This window comes from Chlorocebus sabaeus, chromosome 12, assembly GCF_047675955.1.
Source record: "Chlorocebus sabaeus isolate Y175 chromosome 12, mChlSab1.0.hap1, whole genome shotgun sequence".
NCBI lineage: Eukaryota > Metazoa > Chordata > Mammalia > Primates > Cercopithecidae > Chlorocebus > Chlorocebus sabaeus.
Window position 1 is genome coordinate 113,027,750 of NC_132915.1, and position 17,850 is coordinate 113,045,599.

The 17,850-nt window shown below is 60.2% G+C and overlaps 1 protein-coding gene, 1 long non-coding RNA gene and 2 other non-coding genes across 4 annotated transcripts; 1 reads left to right on the forward strand and 3 right to left on the reverse strand.

The window, feature by feature from the left end:
* The first annotated feature begins 2,566 nt into the window (after positions 1–2,566).
* On the forward strand, positions 2,567–13,867 carry DIPK1B (divergent protein kinase domain 1B). The gene is made up of 5 exons (XM_008005593.3): positions 2,567–2,724; positions 7,648–7,782; positions 11,803–11,910; positions 12,007–12,183; positions 12,802–13,867. Exons 1-5 carry the CDS (start codon positions 2,662–2,664, stop codon positions 13,612–13,614), a joined length of 1,296 nt encoding a protein of 431 aa, XP_008003784.1. The 5' UTR covers positions 2,567–2,661; the 3' UTR covers positions 13,615–13,867.
* Positions 13,868–14,368: 501 nt separating this feature from the next.
* On the reverse strand, positions 14,369–17,816 carry LOC103239615 (uncharacterized). Its single transcript, XR_499606.3, has 4 exons — positions 17,545–17,816; positions 16,697–16,737; positions 15,968–16,052; positions 14,369–14,901 (listed from the first exon to the last, which is right to left on the reverse strand). It is a non-coding gene; the product is annotated as an uncharacterized lncRNA (long non-coding RNA).
* LOC119620207 (small nucleolar RNA SNORA43) lies at positions 15,755–15,888 on the reverse strand. The gene has a single exon (XR_005236683.1). It is a non-coding gene; the product is annotated as a small nucleolar RNA SNORA43 (small nucleolar RNA).
* Positions 16,397–16,528, reverse strand: LOC119620208 (small nucleolar RNA SNORA17). The gene has a single exon (XR_005236684.1). It is a non-coding gene; the product is annotated as a small nucleolar RNA SNORA17 (small nucleolar RNA).
* Positions 17,817–17,850: the final 34 nt, after the last annotated feature.

The following is a 17,850-nucleotide window of genomic DNA, read 5'->3' on the forward strand; positions in this document are numbered from 1 at the left end:
TCTCTACAAAACATCTAAAAATTAGCTTGGTGTGGCCGAGCGCAGTGGCTCATGCCTGTAATCCTAGCACTTTGGGAGGCCAAGCCAGGCGGATCACGAGGTCAGGAGTTTGAGACCATCCTGGCCAACATAGTGAAACCCCATCTCTACTAAAAATACAAAAATTATCTGGGCGTGGTGGCACGTGCCTGTAATCCCAGCTACTTGGGAGACTGAGGGAGGAGAATCGCTTGAACCAGGGAGTCAGAGGTTGCAATGAGCCGAGATCGCACCACAGCACTCTGGCCAGGTGACAGAGCAAGACTCCGTCTAAAAAAAAAAAAAAAAAATTAGCCTAGCCTGGTGTGGTGGCACACACCTGTAGTCCCAGCTACTCAGGAGGCTGAGGCAGGAGAATCACTGGACCCAGGAGCTGGAAGCCGCAGTGAGCCACTGGACTCCCACCTGGGTGATAGTGAGAACCCGTCTCAAAATAAATAAGCAAAAGCACAATCTATAAAATAAAAAAAAAAGTTAAATTGGCCCTTATCAAAATCAAGAACTTCTGCTCCTTGAAAGATACTGTTGACCGGGCGCAGTGGCTCACACCTGTAATCCCAGTACTTTGGGAGGCCAAGGTGGGCAGATCACCTGAGGTTAGGGGTTCGAGACGAGCCTTGCCAACATTGCAAAACCCCATCTCTACTAAAAATACAAAAATTAGCCAGGCATGGTGGCTTGCACCTGTAGTTCCAGCTACTTGGGAGGCTGAGGTGGGAGAATCGCTTGAACCTGGGTGGTGGAGGTTGCAGTGAGCTGAGATTGCGCCACTGAACTCCACCCTGGGCTACAAGAGTGAAACTCCGACAAAAAAAAAAAAAAAAGGAAAGGAGAGAAAAGAAAGAAAATGTTAAGAGAATGGAAAGAAAGTCACAGACTGGGAGAAAAATCTTTGCAAATCACATGTGTAATAATGGACAGATATCCAGAAGATATAAAGAAGTCTCGGGCCAGGCATGGTGGCTCACGCCTGTAATCCCAGCATTTTAGGAGGCTGAGGCAGGTGGATCACTTGAGGCCAGGAGTTTGAGACAACTCCCGCCTGGGCAACAGAGCAAGACTCTGTCTCAAAAAAAAAAAAAAAAAAAAAAAAAAAATTCTCGGCTGGACATCAGGTGGCTCATGCCTGTAATCCCAGCACCTTGGGAGCCCAAGGCGGGATGATCCCTTGAGCCCAGGAGTTCGAGACCAGCCTGGGCAAAATAGCGAGACCCAGTCTCATTCAATATATTAAAAATTAAAACCAAAATGTAAAGAAGTCTCAAAACTTAATAAGGAAAGAACGTGATTTTTATTAATGGTCAAAAACTTGAATAGACTCTGGAGAAGATACACAGGTGGTAAATGATCAAGCAAAAAGTGTTTAACCTCGGCCGGGCGCGGTGGCTCAAGCCTGTAATCCCAGCACTTTGGGAGGCTGAGACGGGCGGATCACGAGGTCAGGAGATCGAGACTATCCTGGCTAACACGGTGAAACACCGTCTCTACTAAAAAATACAAAAAACTAGCCGGGCGAGGTGGCGGGCGCCTGTAGTCCCAGCTACTCGGGAGGCTGAGGCAGGAGAATGGCGTGAACCCGGGAGGCGGAGCTTGCAGTGAGTGGAGATCGCGCCACTGCACTCCAGCCTGGGCGACAGAGCGAGCCTCCGTCTCAAAAAAAAAAAAAAAAAAAAAAGTGTTTAACCTCATTCCTCACTCGGGAAACGCGAACCACAGCCCCAGAGAAACGCCACCACCAGGGAAATGGCTAAAATTTAAAAACCTGCCGATGGCAAGAGCCGCCCGGGATGCGGAGCAGCTGGAAGCGCCGGCGGCCGCGGGGAGGGAGCGCGTCTTGGCAGCTGCTGGCGGCGCCCCACATCCCTCACCGTCCAACTCAGCCCTCCCAGGTGTTTACCCAAGTGCAATGAAAACTTCTGTTCACACGGAACCTGTCTGTGGAGGCGGCAGCGGCTCATCCCTGAGCACCCCACGCGGAGGCGACGGGAGTGTCCTCGCGGCGAGGGGCCAAGGCGCGGGGTCTCAGGCCGGAGGGAAGGGTCAGACCCCGGGGCGGGCTGCAGGATCGGCCAGTCCAGGGCTCCGCGCGTCTGACCCCATCCTGAGGACCCAGGGAAAGGACCAGCCCTGGCTCTGCGGCCTCGAACCGAGGGCGCGCGTGGGGCGCCCTGAACCCCGCAGCCGGCGCAGCGCACAGGGCCTCCCTCCTGCGTGGGAAGCGCCCGCGAGACGCCAAGGCGCGCCCCGGTCCCGGCCCCGGCCCCCGGCCCCTCCCGCGCGCCCCCGGCCCCTCCCGCGCGCCCCCGGACCCTCCCGCGCGCCCCCGGCCCCTCTGCAGGAGGGGCGGGGTCTGCGAGTGGGCGTGGCCTCAGTGCCCGCCCCCTCCTCAGCCCAGTCGGGGGTCGAAGGCGGGCCGCGCGCCAAGCCCCGCCCCCGCGCGCCCCCGCGCGCCCCCGCCGCGCCGCCGTCGGCCGTCAGAAAGGCGCGCGCCTTTGCCTTTAACGCGGGCCCGGGGGCGCGCGGCCCGCATGGCGAAGGAGCGGCGGCCGCTGCGGGCCGGGCCGGGCCGGGGCTGAGGCCGAGCGAGCCGCGGGGCCCGCGCAGCCCCGGCCGGCGCCCACCATGCGGCGGCTGCGGCGCCTGGCGCACCTGGTGCTCTTCTGCCCCTTCTCCAAGGGCCTGCAGGTAAGCGCGGTGCGCGCCCGCCGCCCCCGGCCGCCTCTGCTCGGGGAGGCCAAGCTCCAGCCCGGGAGTGGGCCGAGCGCGGAGCGGGGCCCCGGGTTCAGACACGAGGGGTTCATGAGCCCGGGCTGGGCAGGGGGGAGGGGGCGAGTGGCTCGGGAAGGACGGGACGCTGGGCAAGGGGCGGTGGCGGCGACAGGAGAGTCCGGGCGGGGGATGCTGCGGCCTAGAGGCCCCCCGCCCCGCCCTGCAGGCGGTCCCTGCCCCCCAGGCCCAGAAACCACACAAAAGTCCTTTCCTCTTTTCTTCCATTAAAAAATAAGGTGTGTTATTCTGCGGTAGAAAACTTGGGACACACAGAAACGCCCTGGCAAGGACATGACCTCCCTGTCCCCCGCCCCTTCATCCCATCAGCCAGCCATAGCGCAGGGACCCTGCCCTGACCCCGGGATGACCTTGAACAAGTCACCGTCCCTTCCAGGGGCGTTGCCGGGTCCGCATGGGAGACCCGGGCTGCCTGGGGTTCCGGCTGCCAGGCGCCCTTTCACCTTCTGCTTTGGGGAGATGCAGGCCAGGCCCATCAGGCTGCAATCATCCAGGGCCCAGCCTCTGACGGGATGCCTTCCCAGACCCTCCAGGACCCCCCCAGGCATCTGCCAGAGGAGCCAGTCCTGGTCAGATCTGCCTGTACCTCCCTGGTCCCCGCAGGGTGGTCCCGGGTCAGCAGGAGGAACCCTGCCAGGGTCCTGCCTGAGCTCAGGGCCTGGCTGGCCTCAGCTCCCCTTCTGGGAAGAGTGCATGGAACCCAGCAACTCCCAGATTGCAGTGAGATGCTCTGTGCCCACCTAGGGCTTCAGGGTGTGGTGGTCCCGGCTCAGCCTTGGGGCAGGGTGAGAGCTAAGGGGACCACCCTTAGCTGAGGACCACCCCAGTCTCTGGGAGGTGGGGTGCACAGTGGTCCCCTCCCCGGAGGAAGGGCCTCAACCAGCGGCTGCAGAAGAGATGCTGATGCTTGGAGCTCCGCCCAGGAATGGCAGGAGAGGGGTGTTGGCTGTTCCCAGGGTGGCTGGCTCAGGGCCAGAGCCCTGTTGGGAGTCCAGCCTGCCCCTCTAGTGGCCTCAGTTTCCTGGCCTTGTGAACTGCCTTTCTGGGTCAGTGCTGTGGGGCTCCCGGCCCATGGTCTGAGCCTGCTGGGCTGAGGACCACAGTGCTGTTCCCATCCCCTGGGTGACCCTCCCCACCCTCCAAGTGGCTACACTGGCAGCTGGTCCCCACCTGCCCCTGCAAAGCCCCAGCCCAGGTCCTGGATGGTGGGGCCCCCTCCACACTCAAGCTTTGCCCATCCATCTGTGCCAGGTCCAGGAGCCAGGGTGGGCCAGGGAGCACTATGGGGGCCTTGCAGAGCAGCTGCTTGGGATCCCAGGACCCACAGCAGGGCCAGGGATGGCAGCTGGGGAAGATCAAGACCTGGGGGAGAGCTGGGCAAGGTGGCTTATGCCTGTAATGCCAAGAACTTGGGAGGCTTGGTGGGAGGGTCACTTGAAGCTGGGAGTTCGAGGCTGCAGTGAGCTGTGACTGGACCACTGCACTCCAGCCTGGGCAACACAGCAAGACCTTGTCTCAAGAGAACAACAACAACAAAAGACCTGGGGGATGAACCAGAGCTGGCCAGGCGGAAACAGGCCCTGGCCCAAGCCCAGGCAGGGCTCTGGGGAGCAGAACTGGGTAAGTCCTTAGCTTGGTGTCACTGTCCCCAGCTGGGGTCAGCCCTGGGCCCAGCACCAGCTGCAGCCTTCCTCCTCCTGGCTGTCCTCCGAGGCTCCGCCCATGCTGGGCCTCCCTGCCTGGCCCTGCCTCGGGCACATTCACCCCAGACGGAGCTGTCGGACCTTATCCTGCCAGAGCAACACCCACCCCCCATTGTTTCTCTGCTTTCCTGTTTCTCATCTTGAGCAAGTCTGCCGGAAACAGATCCAGTGCCCAGGAAAAGTGGTCTGAGGGGGCGAGACCAACCTGGGCCTGGAGGGCTCCCCCCACCGGAGCCATGCCCTCTGCTCCAGGCCCCCCAGGACCCCACTGCTACTGGAGCTCTGGGCCCTTCCCCAGCTGCTGGGGGTCCTCCCTCTGTAGCCCTGCCTGGGGCAGCCATCAGTGAGTGGATGCCAGGGAAGCAGGAGGCCAGGGCCCACCCCTCCTGAAAGAACCAGAAAAATGACCTCAGCTGCCTGGACTGTGCCTTGTCCTCGTTGAGAAGCTGGTGGCCCCATTTCAGGGAGGAGTCCCCTGCTCACAGCCTGAGCAGGGCTGCAGCCCACGACCTCTGACAGGGGCTCTGATTTGGGCAGGTGGGGGTGTGGCCAGGCGCTGCCAGGAGGAGGATGTGACCAGTGAGTGGCCTCTCCCTGGCTGCAGGTGGACAGGAGGCCACAGGGAGTGCTTGGAGCCAGTGGTGGGGCCTCTCTGAGGGGAAGCTGGCCCCCAAGCCTGGGCCCTTCACCCTTCAGCTGCAGGTCAGGGATGTCTGAGCCCCTGCGTAGGGCAAGGCCCCTCTGCTGGCCACTCCTGGACAGTGCCTGAGAGGCCTGAAATTTGCTAGGGGCTGGGGAGAGGGAAGGTGGCACACAGCTGTCCCTGGCTGTCACCTTTGGAAGCCCAGCTTGGAGGCCTGGATGGGGATGGATCGCCCAGCAGCCTGAGCCTGCACTCTAGAGCCCTTGCCTGAGCCTCCTTGTGCCAGCAGGGAAACCAAGGCAGAGGGGCTGAGGATGGCAGAGTGACCTGGAGCCCTCCCAAAAAGCTGGTTCCCAGACATCTGGGTCAGTTTTAGGCAGGGGCCAGGAGCTGTGTGATTACTTTTTTTTTTTGTTTTTGAGATGGAATCTCGCTCTGTCACCCAGGCTGGAGTGCAGTGACGGGGTCTCCGCTCACTGCAACCTCCGCCTCCTGGGTTCAAGCGATTCTCCTGCCTCAGCCTCCCAAGTAGCTGGGATTACAGGCATGCGCCACCATGCCTAGCTAATTTTGTATTTTTAGTAGAGATGGCGTGTCTCCATGTTGGTCAGGCTGGTCTCGAACTCCTGACCTCAGGTGATCTGCTCACCTCGGCCTCCCAAAGTGCTGGGATTACAGGCGTGAGCCACCGTGCCTGGCCTTAATTTTTAACTGTGGTAAAATACATATAGCATAAAATGTATCATCTTAACCCTGTTTAAGTGCACAGTTTAATGGCACCAAAGAAAGGATTCTCGTTATGCAGCCGTCACCTCTCTCCGTCCACAGAGCTCTCCAATTTTCCAAACTGAAGCTCTGTCCGCATCAAACGCACACTCCCAGTCACTTCCCAGCCCCCAGCTCCCTCCATTCTTCTTCCTGTGTCTATGGTTTTGGCGACTCTGGGGACCTCGTGTAAGTGGGTCCTGCAGGATTCGTGCTTTGGTGACGGGCTCGTTTCACTGAGCCTCTTGTCCTGGCATTCCTCCCTGCTGGGTGAACATCAGGATCTCCTTCCTTCTCAGGGCGCAGTCACTCCGCAGTGTGGATAGGACAGACGCAGCTGCTCTTCCATCCCCTGGCTGCGAACTCAAGGACTGCCCACCGCTGGGCTGCTGTGAACATCGGTGTCTGAGTCTGCGTCTTTTTTTTTTTTTTTTTTTTGGGGGGGGGGACAGGGTCTCGCTTTGTTACCCAGGCTGGAGTGTAGTGTGCAATCACAGCTCACTGCAACTTCAACCTCCTGGGTTGTCAATTCTCCAGCCTCAGCCTCCCAAGTAGCTGGGACTACAGGCGTGAGTCACCATGCCCAGTTAATTTTTGTATTTTTAGTAGAGATGGGGTTTCGCCATGTTGCCCAGGCTGGTCTCGAACTCCTGAGCTCGAGCAAGCTACCCACCTCAGTCTCCCAAAGAGCTGGGATTACAGGATAAGCCACCGCACCTAGCTAATTTTTGTATTTTTGTAGAGGCAGGGTTTCACTATGTTGCCCAGGACGGTCTCAAACTCCTGGGCTCAAGCAATCCACCCACCTCAGCCTCCCAGAGTGCTGGGTTTACAGGGTGAACCACCGCGCCTGGCCCGCCTGCGTCTCTTAAAGGCTTCCACGATGTGGCTGCGTTGGGCTCCTGGGGCCCCGTTCTCCAAACCTGGTTTTCTTTGCAGGCCTGGTCCGGCTGGAACTTCCTACCAATCTCCATTACAGTGGGAAAAATGGGGCAGTGTCACTCGCGGTGGGCGTGCTCACCTTGTGCAGAGGTGATGATGTTATGAAATGAGGTCAGGATAGGAAAGCTTTGTAAAAATCATTCGGCCAGTCGCAGTGGCTCACACCTGCAATCCCAGCACTTTGGGAGGCCGAGGCAGGTGGATCACCTGAGGTCAGGAGTTCAAGACCAGCCTGGCCAACATGGTGAAACCCCTTCTCTACTAAAAATACAAAAATTAGCTGGGTGTTGTGGTTCGTGCCTATAGTCCCAGCTACTCGGGAGGCCGAGGCAGGAGAATCACTTGAACCCGGGAGGCAGAGGTTGCAGTGAGCCGAGATCGCACCACTGCACTCCAGCATGGGGTACAGAGTCAGACTCCCTCTCAGAAAAAAAAAAATCTTCATTCAGCAGAGAAAAGAATTGGCCAGCATGTAGTCCCCTGGTTTTGACATTTATTTGTACCTGCCCATAACGCTGAAAGTCTGGGCCGCGCCTGCCCCCACCTCTGGCCCCGGCAGCCCGTTATGTGACCCAGGAGAGGCAGAGCCAGGAGCGGGTGTCGCTGAGCTGGGGGTGATTCTAGAAGATGGGGGCACCAGTGGGCCAAGGGGATGGCAGGGGAAGGCTGGGGTGGATCCAGAGGCCCTTCCCATGGGAAGTGGGGTTGAGAGCACCCCGAGTGTGGGTGCCCCGAGGGCACCTCCTCACGTAGCCCTTTCCCCTACAGGGTCGACTCCCAGGCCTCAGGGTCCGGTGCATCTTCCTGGCATGGCTGGGCATCTTTGCGGGCAGCTGGCTGGTATACGTGCACTACTCGTCCTACTCGGAACGCTGTCGTGGCCACGTCTGCCAGGTGGTCATTGTAAGTGTTGCGTGTGTGGGCTGGGGACTGGGCTGTGCCCCCTTGCTGCCCTAGACGCTGGGGCACCAGGCCCCGGAGACACCTTCCTCCCCAGATCCAGGGCCCACAAGGCATGTGGGTTTCTAGGTGGGATCTGCAAAGCTGCCTCAGACTGGGTGTGGAGGATGGGGGTCCAGGGGAGGACAGGGGAGACGTGGGGGTGGCTGCAGGGGCTCAGGAGAGAGAGAGAGGCTGGGGGCAGGGCAGACTCCAGAAATGTTTGGGAGGGAGGATGTTTAGCAGGAAGGCTGGGGTGGGCAGCTGGCCTCACTGGCCTGGGATGGAGGCCCCCATGTGTTGGCCTCACTGGCCGGGATAGAGACCCCTGTGTGGTGTCCTCATTGGCCAGGATGGAGCCCCCCACGTGATATCCTCAGTGACCCAGGATGGAGACTCCCTGGCCTTAGTGGCCTTGCTAGCTCCCCTGGGACCAGGGGTTCCCCGAGGCAGGCAGCAGGGCAGGCGGCAGGGCAGGGTCCTCCACAGCTTCCACCTCAGGGAGACAGGGCTAAGTCCCCTGGCATATGTGAGCATGTGTGTGTCTGGGAGCAAGCATGTCCACATGAGTGCACACCAAGGTGACCCTCTGCTCCTCTGCACACCCTGTGACTAGCTAGGCGGGGAGGTCATCCCAGCTCTGTCTTCCTGGCAAACCCTAGACTCGCCCAGAACTGGGCAGGTCCCCCACCAAATTTTGACCCCAGCCTGCCTGATGACCAGTGTTCCGATGCCTCCACTCCACTTGGGGTCAGGCCAGGGCACAGGTGGATCTGGCCTGTAACAGCGGTCACTGTGGGTTGTCACAGGGGGATTGGGTGCAGGGAGACCCCAAGTTCGGGGTGTCCTCCGTCAGATGGGGAAGGCGTCTCTCCTGGCAGTTGGGTGGTGAAGCTATCTAGCTGGGCGTGGGCAGGCCCATGCCCCACAGAGCCATTTCTGACGGCCACATGTGGAAAGGCCCAGAGGTGGCAGTGGAGGAGTGGGATGTGGGGTCCGGAGGAGGAGAGCTTCTGTGCCCAGGATTTGTTTGGAACCCATGCCAGCCCAGGGGAGGCCTCCAGGCTCCTGGCACCAGGCCTTGCTCACCCTTGAAGTCCAGGGCGCCTCTGAGCTCAGCAGGGCCAGAGGGTGGCACACTGGGCTCGTCCTGGGGTCATGAGTGGGGAGGGCTGTGCCCCGAGCAGATGCACCCCTGGAGCTCCTAGAAGGTCGGAGGAGGTGCAGGGGCTGGACCTCTGGGCCGGGGTGTTGTGGGGAGGTAGGGGGGGCCGGACCTCTGGGCCGGGGTGTTGTGGGGAGGGGTGGGTGGGAGTGAGCAGAGGATTCACATGGCCGGGCGGGTTCTGAGCACCTACTGGGTGCCAGACCGCAGAGGCCGCTGAGGAGCAGGAGGAGGTGCCCCCGCAAACAAGAGGAACCTGCGTGTCGGTTTCCCAGGGTGCCCTGGCCCTTCACCCAGCGGGGGTTTCCCTGGCTGCTCAGAGCCTTCCCAGAGGTCAGGCCAAGCTCAGCTCTCCTGAGGCCATCCCAGGGCCATGGAGACGTCCCCTCCTTGCCAGAGGAGGCTCCCTGCCCCGCCTTGTGGAGGCATTGGACGCCTCAGAGAGCCACAGAGGCTGGCCCAGCTCACACAGTGAGGCACCAGCAGTGTAGGGCCAGTCCCAGGTTCCACCAGGGCCCTCGAAAGGGCAAGAACTGGACTGTGAGTCCCCACTGAGCTCTGCTGCAGACACGTAACAGGCTGGACGGTGAGGGGACTGGCTGGGGACCGATGTGCAGTGGGTGGGGACCCTGACGAGGCCAAGTACACACCCGCCTCAGCCTCTGAGGAAGCCTCTCCCCATCCTGCTAGGTGCAGGAGGCACCCAGGACCATGGGGGCAGCTCCATCTTCCCACCCCGGGGGGACCCCGAGCCCCGGCCCCGGCCCCAGCCCCAGCCTGGCAGAGGGCAGCGTGGCCCACAGGCTCCTTCCCCAGCACCACTGTGTGCCAGGAGCAGGGCATCCTCCTGGGGTCTGTGGCTCTGGGCGCAGGGGGCTGGTCTGGGGACTGGAGTGGACTCCATTAGCGAAGGGCCTGCCTGCAAGGTGGAGGGTTGGACAAGTGTGCGGTTTTCCTTCATTTTTCTTTTCTCTCTTGATGAAGAGTCAGTGTTTTCTTGCTGCTGAGACAGAGGCTGCCTTCATGCCTCATGTGGCGGGGTCCTCGGTCTCCGGTTGGCCCATCTCACTTCTGTCCCCACCCTTGGTGTGTGGGGCAGGGGGGCAGGGACCCTCCCTCTCCCCCACCCCGGAGGGCGGGGTGCTCCGCAGCTCACTTCCCTGGCTCCCTCCAAGCCTGCTTGGCCAGGCTCCATGGCAACGGAGGCTGTACATCCAGGAATTCTTCCCCCACCCCCAGAGGGGCGGGCCAGCTGCATCGTTCTGTCACCTCCCGCGGGGCGCTGGGATTCAGGGGCTGCCAGGCTCCCAGAGCTGGGGTGGGGGCTGAGGAGGGGCGGCAGCCAGCCCTGGGCCTGATTTAATTACCACTAACAGTGTCTCCCTGGGGGTCTGGCTAAGGAGGGGGCCTGTGGGACCGGGAAGGACAGGCCCGGAGTCATTGTGAGGCCCCAGGGATCCGTTTTCTAAGCCTTGACAACAGAGCGCTTGAGGCTGTCAGCTCCGGCAGTGAGCCCTGTCCTGGCTGCACGTGGGGCAAACAGTGAGGCCGCGGCCTGCCCTCCTCCTGCCTCAGCCTGGGGAAGGTTGGGAGGGGCCGAAGATGGAGGCCAAGTCCTTGGGACAGGAGGAGCCCCAAGCCTGGGAGCGTTGGAAACCCAGCCGGAAGCCGCCATGCAGGTGTGGCTCTGGGCACCAGGATCTGTCCTGAGCGCGCCCATGAGTGCCCAGTGCAGAATGGCTGGCAGCCCGCCCCGACGGGGAGCAGAGGGGCTGGGCGCGGCGCCCTTCACAGGTTGACACCAGATGTTTGACCTCTGACCAGGGGGCTGCTTCTCTGACAGACGCCCTGTGGCTCGTGCCTGACTCCTGTCCAGGTTCTACCAGCCTGACCATCGCTCTGGCACCAACAGCCCACCCTTCTGTTCTTCCTGGTGTCCCGGGGAAAGCCCTGCCTGAGCGGGGCAGCTCCTGGCCCTTCAGACGGAAGACGCCGTCCAGTCAGCACCACCATGGGAAACAAGTTCAGAGATGTCTCACTTACTGACCTGGGCAGGGAGGGGGCCGTGAGTCAGGGGGCCATCCTCCCTCCCGGCGTCACCCGAGGCAGCAATGAAGAGTCAGGCAGAGACAGGGCGTGTGGCAGCTGGTGGTGTAGGTATTAGGGACTAGGGCGAATTCTAGTTCACCAGCCAATACCGGCATGGCCCAGAGAGCTGGGTCGGCTGGGCGGGAGAGCTGCCTCCGGGTTCCTGCCTCTGGCCCTGGCCTGGGCTTGACACTGGGTGTGGTGTTTGTCTCCTGTCCAGGCAGTGGCCTTTGCTGAGCTGTCCTGTTACAGGAGCCAGGGTGGTGGGGATGGGACCAGACCGGAGGGTTGGCAGGGCTGCCCCTGCAGCCAACAGCCCCATCGTGCAGCCAGCAATGGCATGGCCCAGGGCCCTGGCACTGCCTGTGAGGGACTGGCAGCTTTCCAACTGCAGCAAGTGGAGGCCCCTGCCAGCTGGCGGGTACTGGGCCCAGTGGGGCTCAGGGACGGGTGTGGGCTGGAGGTGGCCGTCGCCAGCTCTGGCAGTTTGGGGGTCTGAGAAAAGATGGCCAAAGAACAGGGGCCCAGTGGGTGCTGGGACGGAGTGACCACGGTGCTGGGTGCTTGGCCCTCCGTGCCCCCTTCCCGCCCACCTGGCCCCACCTGTGACCTCTCCCTCCCAGGGGTCCTGGAGGAATGGGTGCAGCTGGGCTTCGGGCCTGTGGGGAGGGGCTCAATGGGGCAGGGATGTGGCTGCCCCACCCCAGCACGTCCTGCACCTATCTCCTCAGTGTGACCAGTACCGCAAGGGGATCATCTCGGGCTCCATCTGCCAGGACCTGTGTGAGCTGCATATGGTGGAGTGGAGGACCTGCCTCTCGGCAGCCCCGGCCCAACAGGTATGGCCATGGGCAGGGCGGGTGGGCCTGGGGCTGATACTGCCCGTGCAGTGGGAGGGGGACGTCTGCACGGAGGACCTCTATGGCCCTGTCCAGGTGTACAGTGGGCTCTGGCGGGATAAGGATGTAACCATCAAGTGTGGCATCGAGGAGACCCTCGACTTGAAGGCCCGGTCGGATGCGGCCCCCCGGCGGGAGCTGGTGCTGTTCGACAAGCCCACCCGGGGCACCTCCATCAAGGAATTCCGGGAGATGACCCTCAGCTTCCTCAAGGTCAGATAGCTCTCCTGAGGGGCAGGGCAGGAGTCCACACCACAGTCATGTGCCCAGCGGGCGGCCCTGGCACCAACATGCTCAGCACAAAGGCATAAATAGGCCCAAGTGGACCCTGGGCAGACCTCCTATCCCCCAGCCCCTGGGCAGGAGCCCTGCCAGGGAAGGAGCCTCTCCAGGGCTGGGGGCACCGGTGGGCTGGCAGCTGAGGTTGAGAGGAGGCTCCTGCAGTCAAGGGCCATGGGTCAAGCACGGCAGGTGCCCCAAGCGGAGACCAGGGCTTGCAGAGAAGGGCCGCTTCCTAGGGCTTCAGCCAGCGCAGAGGGCATTCTCATCCTCAGGGAAGCTTTGAGGCTTCTCTGCTCAGGTGTCCACCCCCAAGCTCCCCAGGTGCACCCAGAGCTGCTGGGAGATGGGAGGTCTGTCTGGCAGCAGCAACACAGGCCAGGAGAGTGAGTGGGCACCTTGCTGGCCGCCTCCTGCCCCCGTGTAGCTGGGGGCTGGGACCCCTAACCTGGCAGAGTGCTGGTCTGGTCGGCAGACCACCCAGGTCAAAGCCAGGTTGTGCTCCCAGACATCCCATCAACTGGTTTTTCCTCTCTTGGTCCCAAATGCCAGGCGAACATGGGAGACCTGCCTTCCCTGCCAGCGCTGGTTGGCCAGGTCCTGCTCATGGCCGACTTCAACAAGGACAACCGGGTGTCCCTGGCGGAAGCCAAATCCGTGTGGGCCCTGCTGCAGCGTAACGAGTTCCTGCTGCTGCTGTCCCTGCAGGAGAAGGAGCATGCCTCCAGACTGCTGGGCTACTGCGGGGACCTCTACCTCACCGAGGGCGTGCCCCATGGCGCCTGGCACGCAGCCGCCCTGCCACCCCTGTTGCGCCCGCTGCTGCCGCCTGCCCTGCAGGGTGCCCTCCAGCAGTGGCTGGGGCCCGCGTGGCCTTGGCGGGCCAAGATCGCCATCGGTCTGCTGGAGTTCGTGGAGGAGCTCTTCCACGGCTCCTATGGAACTTTCTACATGTGTGAGACCACACTGGCCAACGTGGGCTACACAGCCACCTACGACTTCAAGATGGCCGACCTGCAGCAGGTAGCACCTGAGGCCACCGTGCGCCGCTTTCTGCAGGGCCGCCGCTGTGAGCACAGCGCAGACTGCACCTACGGGCGCGACTGCAGGGCCCCATGTGACAGGCTCATGCGGCAGTGCAAGGGCGACCTCATCCAGCCCAACCTGGCCAAGGTGTGTGCGCTGCTACGGGGCTACCTGCTGCCTGGCGCACCCGCCGACCTCCGCGAGGAGCTGGGCACGCAGCTGCGCACCTGCACCACGCTGAGCGGGCTGGCCAGCCAGGTGGAGGCCCATCACTCGCTGGTGCTCAGCCACCTCAAGACTCTGCTCTGGAAGAAGATCTCCAACACCAAGTACTCCTGATGGGCAGCGAGGGCCTGGCCACCCTTCCTGGAGCTGGCCGGGCACCAGGGTCCAGCCCGCCCTCAAGGAATCCTGTCAGAAGGTATGAAATGCAACTGTTGCAAAATCACTTTCCTAAGGTTAGGGCTCTGGATTCCAACACCACAGACAGGAGATCCCAGCTCAGAGCAAAGGTGGACATCCTGGCAGGAGGGCCCTCCAAGGGGTTTTGTTACTCTGAAGAATGTGATGTCAATAAACAGCTTTTATGTAATGCCCAGGGCTGAGTACCCTGAGCCCCATCGATGCTGCGCACGGGACCCTGCACCCGCTGTGGATCCAGGCCGTCAGGCTGGGGTGAGCCCCTGAATCCTGGGGAGGCAGCCCTCAGGTGTTAGTACAAGGTGAGGTCTGTTCCAGAGCCCCTGCCTGCCCTTCAACCCACACACACCTCTGAAGCCGCCAGGGCAGTTCCCCAAACACAGCGGCTTCTGCAACAGCCAATGACCAGTACCCCTAAACCTGGGCCGTGACACAACAGAACAAAAAGGTGTTCTAATAACAAAACAGATTTACGCGTTATTTTAAAAACTGATTTTACAAAATCCAGCCATGAGATGTACAACTCATTCCCTAGAAACTTCTTCTCCAGCCCCGTGCACTCTCCCCAGTAGCCCAGGGCACCCAGCAACCGTCCCCCAGGAGAAGATCCCACCACAGCAACACCTTTCTTCAGGCCGGGCTCTGCTCCCAACGTCTGAGTCAAGACAATCCATTCCGTTCAAGGCCAATTTATTCTCAAATTTTGCCAACACAGAAATACTATCCTTGAAGAAGTGTGCATTAAATCTTTTAATTCACTTCATTCTGTATTTCAAAATAAACGTTTTCCATATAGATTTCCCCCTTATAGGGGAAAATTCAGGATCTTAGGTTCCAGGCAGTTCAAAAACAGCCAAGCAACCGGTTTTTTTTTTTTTTTTCCACCAGAATACCACAATGGCAGAACTTAAGAATCGCGATATGAAAATGGAGGGGTGGTCCTGGCAGTGGCCCCTGGCTGGAATACACAGCACTACCCAGGCAGGGGCAGCGAGTGCCCCAATGCCAGCCTGCTCATCCCTGTAATGAAAGCAGAGCAGGAGATGCAGCTGTGGCCCTGGGGGCAGGTGGGCTTGTGGAAAGCTGGGCTCTGAGGCTGCAAACACCCCGAGTGCCAGTGGTCCCAGAGGGGGCAAGGCCTGTATCTGTACCTTTATTCCAGCCAGCCTCCTGCACAGGGCTGGGCCCACATCCTGGCCTCTGCATCTGAAAAACAAACAAGGACAGTGATGCAGACCATCGTTTTTTAACCTGGATTCACCAAATGACCTTCAGAGAACCCAATTTATGAAATCCTGAAACTTTCTTTTTTTCCAAGACAGAGTCCTACTCTGCTACCCAGGCTGGAGTACAGTGGCGTGAACTTGGCTCACTGCAACCTCTGCCTTCCAGGTTCAAGCGATTCTCCTGCCTCAGCCTCCCAAATAGCTGGGATTACAGGCTCGCACCACCACACCTGGCTAATTTTTGTATTTTTAGTAGCGACGGGGTTTCAGGCTGGTCTTGAACTCCTGACCTCAGGTGATCCACCTGCCTCGACCTCCCAAAGTGCTGGGATTACAGGCCTGAGCCACCGCACTCAGCCTCCGCAAACTGTATTTTAAAGTTATCTTTCTTGATATGATCTCTTGGCAGAAATTTAACACTGGCACTGCTGACATTTAGAGTCACATCACTCTTCACTGTGGGGCGTCCCAGGCATTGCAGGACGTGTGGCTGTGTCTTTGGCCTCTGTACCCCCATTCCTACCCATTCTGGGGAGAGGATTCCTGTTTCCAAATAGCCTGTTTATCCCAGCTCAACTGCTCTTAGTCAAACTTGCCCAAGGCCTCCCAGACAGACCTGCAGATTCATTTCCAGAACAAGGCCTGGGAGTGAGACGCACACTCCTGGTAACCCCACAAGTGCCCGGAGCTTCAGACACACACGGACCTCATTTATACATATCTACACCTCAGGGTTCCCAGCAATGTTGCTGCCCCTCCCTCATGGAGCAAAGCAGGTAAGGTGTTTTCCAAAGCAAAACCCAAACGCTGCCTGGTTTTGGCTGCAAGTCATGTCATGTCAGGCCATAAACCATTCTCAGTGCCCACTGGTTCCCGGGCACTGAGTGTAGAAATCGCCACTTCCTCTTTGCCCCGAGGTCACAGGCACGGCAGAGCAACTGTCTGGTGCCGACAGGTCCAGGACAGCATCTGCAGGGCAGCCGCTCACACCTACCCGGCAGCAAGGGCAGGCAGGGAGGGAGGGCAAGCTTGGCCTCACCTCTTACCTTGATCAGGGCTGGTGCAGGTCAGCCTGGTCACCCTGGCCAGTGCTCACACTGGAAGTCCATCACAGGCGAAGTCACCTCCTTCCTGTGTTAAATAACAAAAATGCTTGGCAAAGAATCAAGAACACAATCAAGTGGCTGCCGTTACTGCTATTAACTCAGACACCAGCAAACCCTTCCCCAGTCCTGTCCTGCGTGATCCTGACACGGTGTATGGCGTGACCCAGCGCACACCAGACCTGACCGATCCTCTCACAGGTTCTTAAAACTCACTCCTGAAGGCTGCTCCTGAAGGCACCCTCTACCTTCCCACTATCCCTTCAGACCCCTAGCGGCCAGCCTAGCCCAGAGCAAGGGTTAGAAAGCCCACGCACAAGGCCTGCCCTCTGATACCAGCAAAGGAAAACAGATGCCTGTCCATAAAACAGGAGTGTCAGACTATCAAACATTCAAACGTTCACAGGGCAGAACGCCGAGCGTAGACATAGCCTCTCTAATCTCTGCCACCTAATGACACAGATGTGACACGGCAGCCACAGCTGCAACGCCTCTAGGGGCAGTGTCCTGTAGAAGATGAAATAATCCGTTTTTATTCCCCTGGAGAGACAGCTTCTAGCCACAACGTGAACACAAGACCGACTGGTCCCTCCAGTCACTGAAGATGTCGCACAGCAGGGCTTAGTTACACTGGAGGATTGACCCTGTTCCAGCTCCCACGTACCAACTTACCCAACACCCCAAGCACATGCCGTTTCCAGTGAGCACACGTCCTAGAGAAAAAAGAAACCCCAATTTTGTATAAATCTTGCAAACACCACAGAAGGGCATCACACAAACACTGCATTTTTTGGGAGGCCGAGGCGGGCGGGATCACTTGAGATCAGGAGTTCAAAACCAGCCTGGCCAACATGGTGAAATCCCGTCTCTACTAAAAATACAAAACAAAAAAAAAGTTAGCTGGCCTGGTGGCGGGCGCCTGTAATCCCAGCTACTCGGGAGGCTGAAGCAGGAAAATCGCTTAAACCCAGGAGGCAGACGTGGCAGCGAGCTGAGATCGCGCCACCGCACTCCAGCCTGGTCTACAGAGCGAGACTCTGTCTCAAAAGAGGCCGCGTTCCCGGTCTCCAGGAGGGCGGACCAAAGATGATCCCTGCCACCAAAAAGCTCACTGCCACAAGGGCCATTCTAGAAAAATCCGACCCAAGTTACTCTCTCCCCTTACTCTCTGGTTAATTTGCGGGAGGGGAAGCTGGAATTACAACACTGTGCCACGGAACGCGGGCTGCTGATCCCCTGCAGGTACCAAGGCACCAGGACCATAAGGCGGAATGCCCGCCAGACAACTGAGCAGTCCTCCTTCGGCCAGCCACAGAGCCACTGTGGCCTCCCGCTGAGCAGCCACAGTGACACGCAAACCACCGGACGCGTGCACACTGCCTAAGAAATCCATTTTTCAAAGATGCGACAAACATCTTCCCACAGCCTCAGCGACTCGGGAAGCAGCAGCAGGAGCGGAAGGGTCGTGGGTGAACGGGGTGCTTTTCTCTAAGATCCGAATTCGCGCACTGAGCTCTCACCAGGATTCTCGAAGCTTCCTGGCTGGAAACCGCGCAGGACCGGGCAGCCCCCTCGCCACCAAGGAACACAGCAGCGGTGCCTCCTCCGCGGCCCGGGCCCCATCCCGCGGCTCACGCGGCCAGGACGCCCCAGGTCAGAGCCCGCCCCCACCCCGCACCCGGAGGCCGGCAGGCGAGTCCCTTAGGCCGCGCAGCGCCCGCGAGAGCAAGAACGCAGGGCGGGGCCCGCGCAGGCGCTCGGGAAAGGGGCGGCAGGAGAATGCAAACATTCGACTCGCCATGGCAGCCGCCGGCGCGCGCAGAGGA

Bases quoted from the DNA above. Each gene is read 5' to 3' on its own strand.
- DIPK1B (XM_008005593.3), top strand. From the start codon at position 2,662: ATGCGGCGGCTGCGGCGCCTGGCGCACCTGGTGCTCTTCTGCCCCTTC. The intron at 11,911-12,006 runs GTATGGCCATGG...GGCCCTGTCCAG, and splicing joins CGGCAGCCCCGGCCCAACAG to GTGTACAGTGGGCTCTGGCG. The intron at 12,184-12,801 runs GTCAGATAGCTC...CCCAAATGCCAG, and splicing joins TGACCCTCAGCTTCCTCAAG to GCGAACATGGGAGACCTGCC.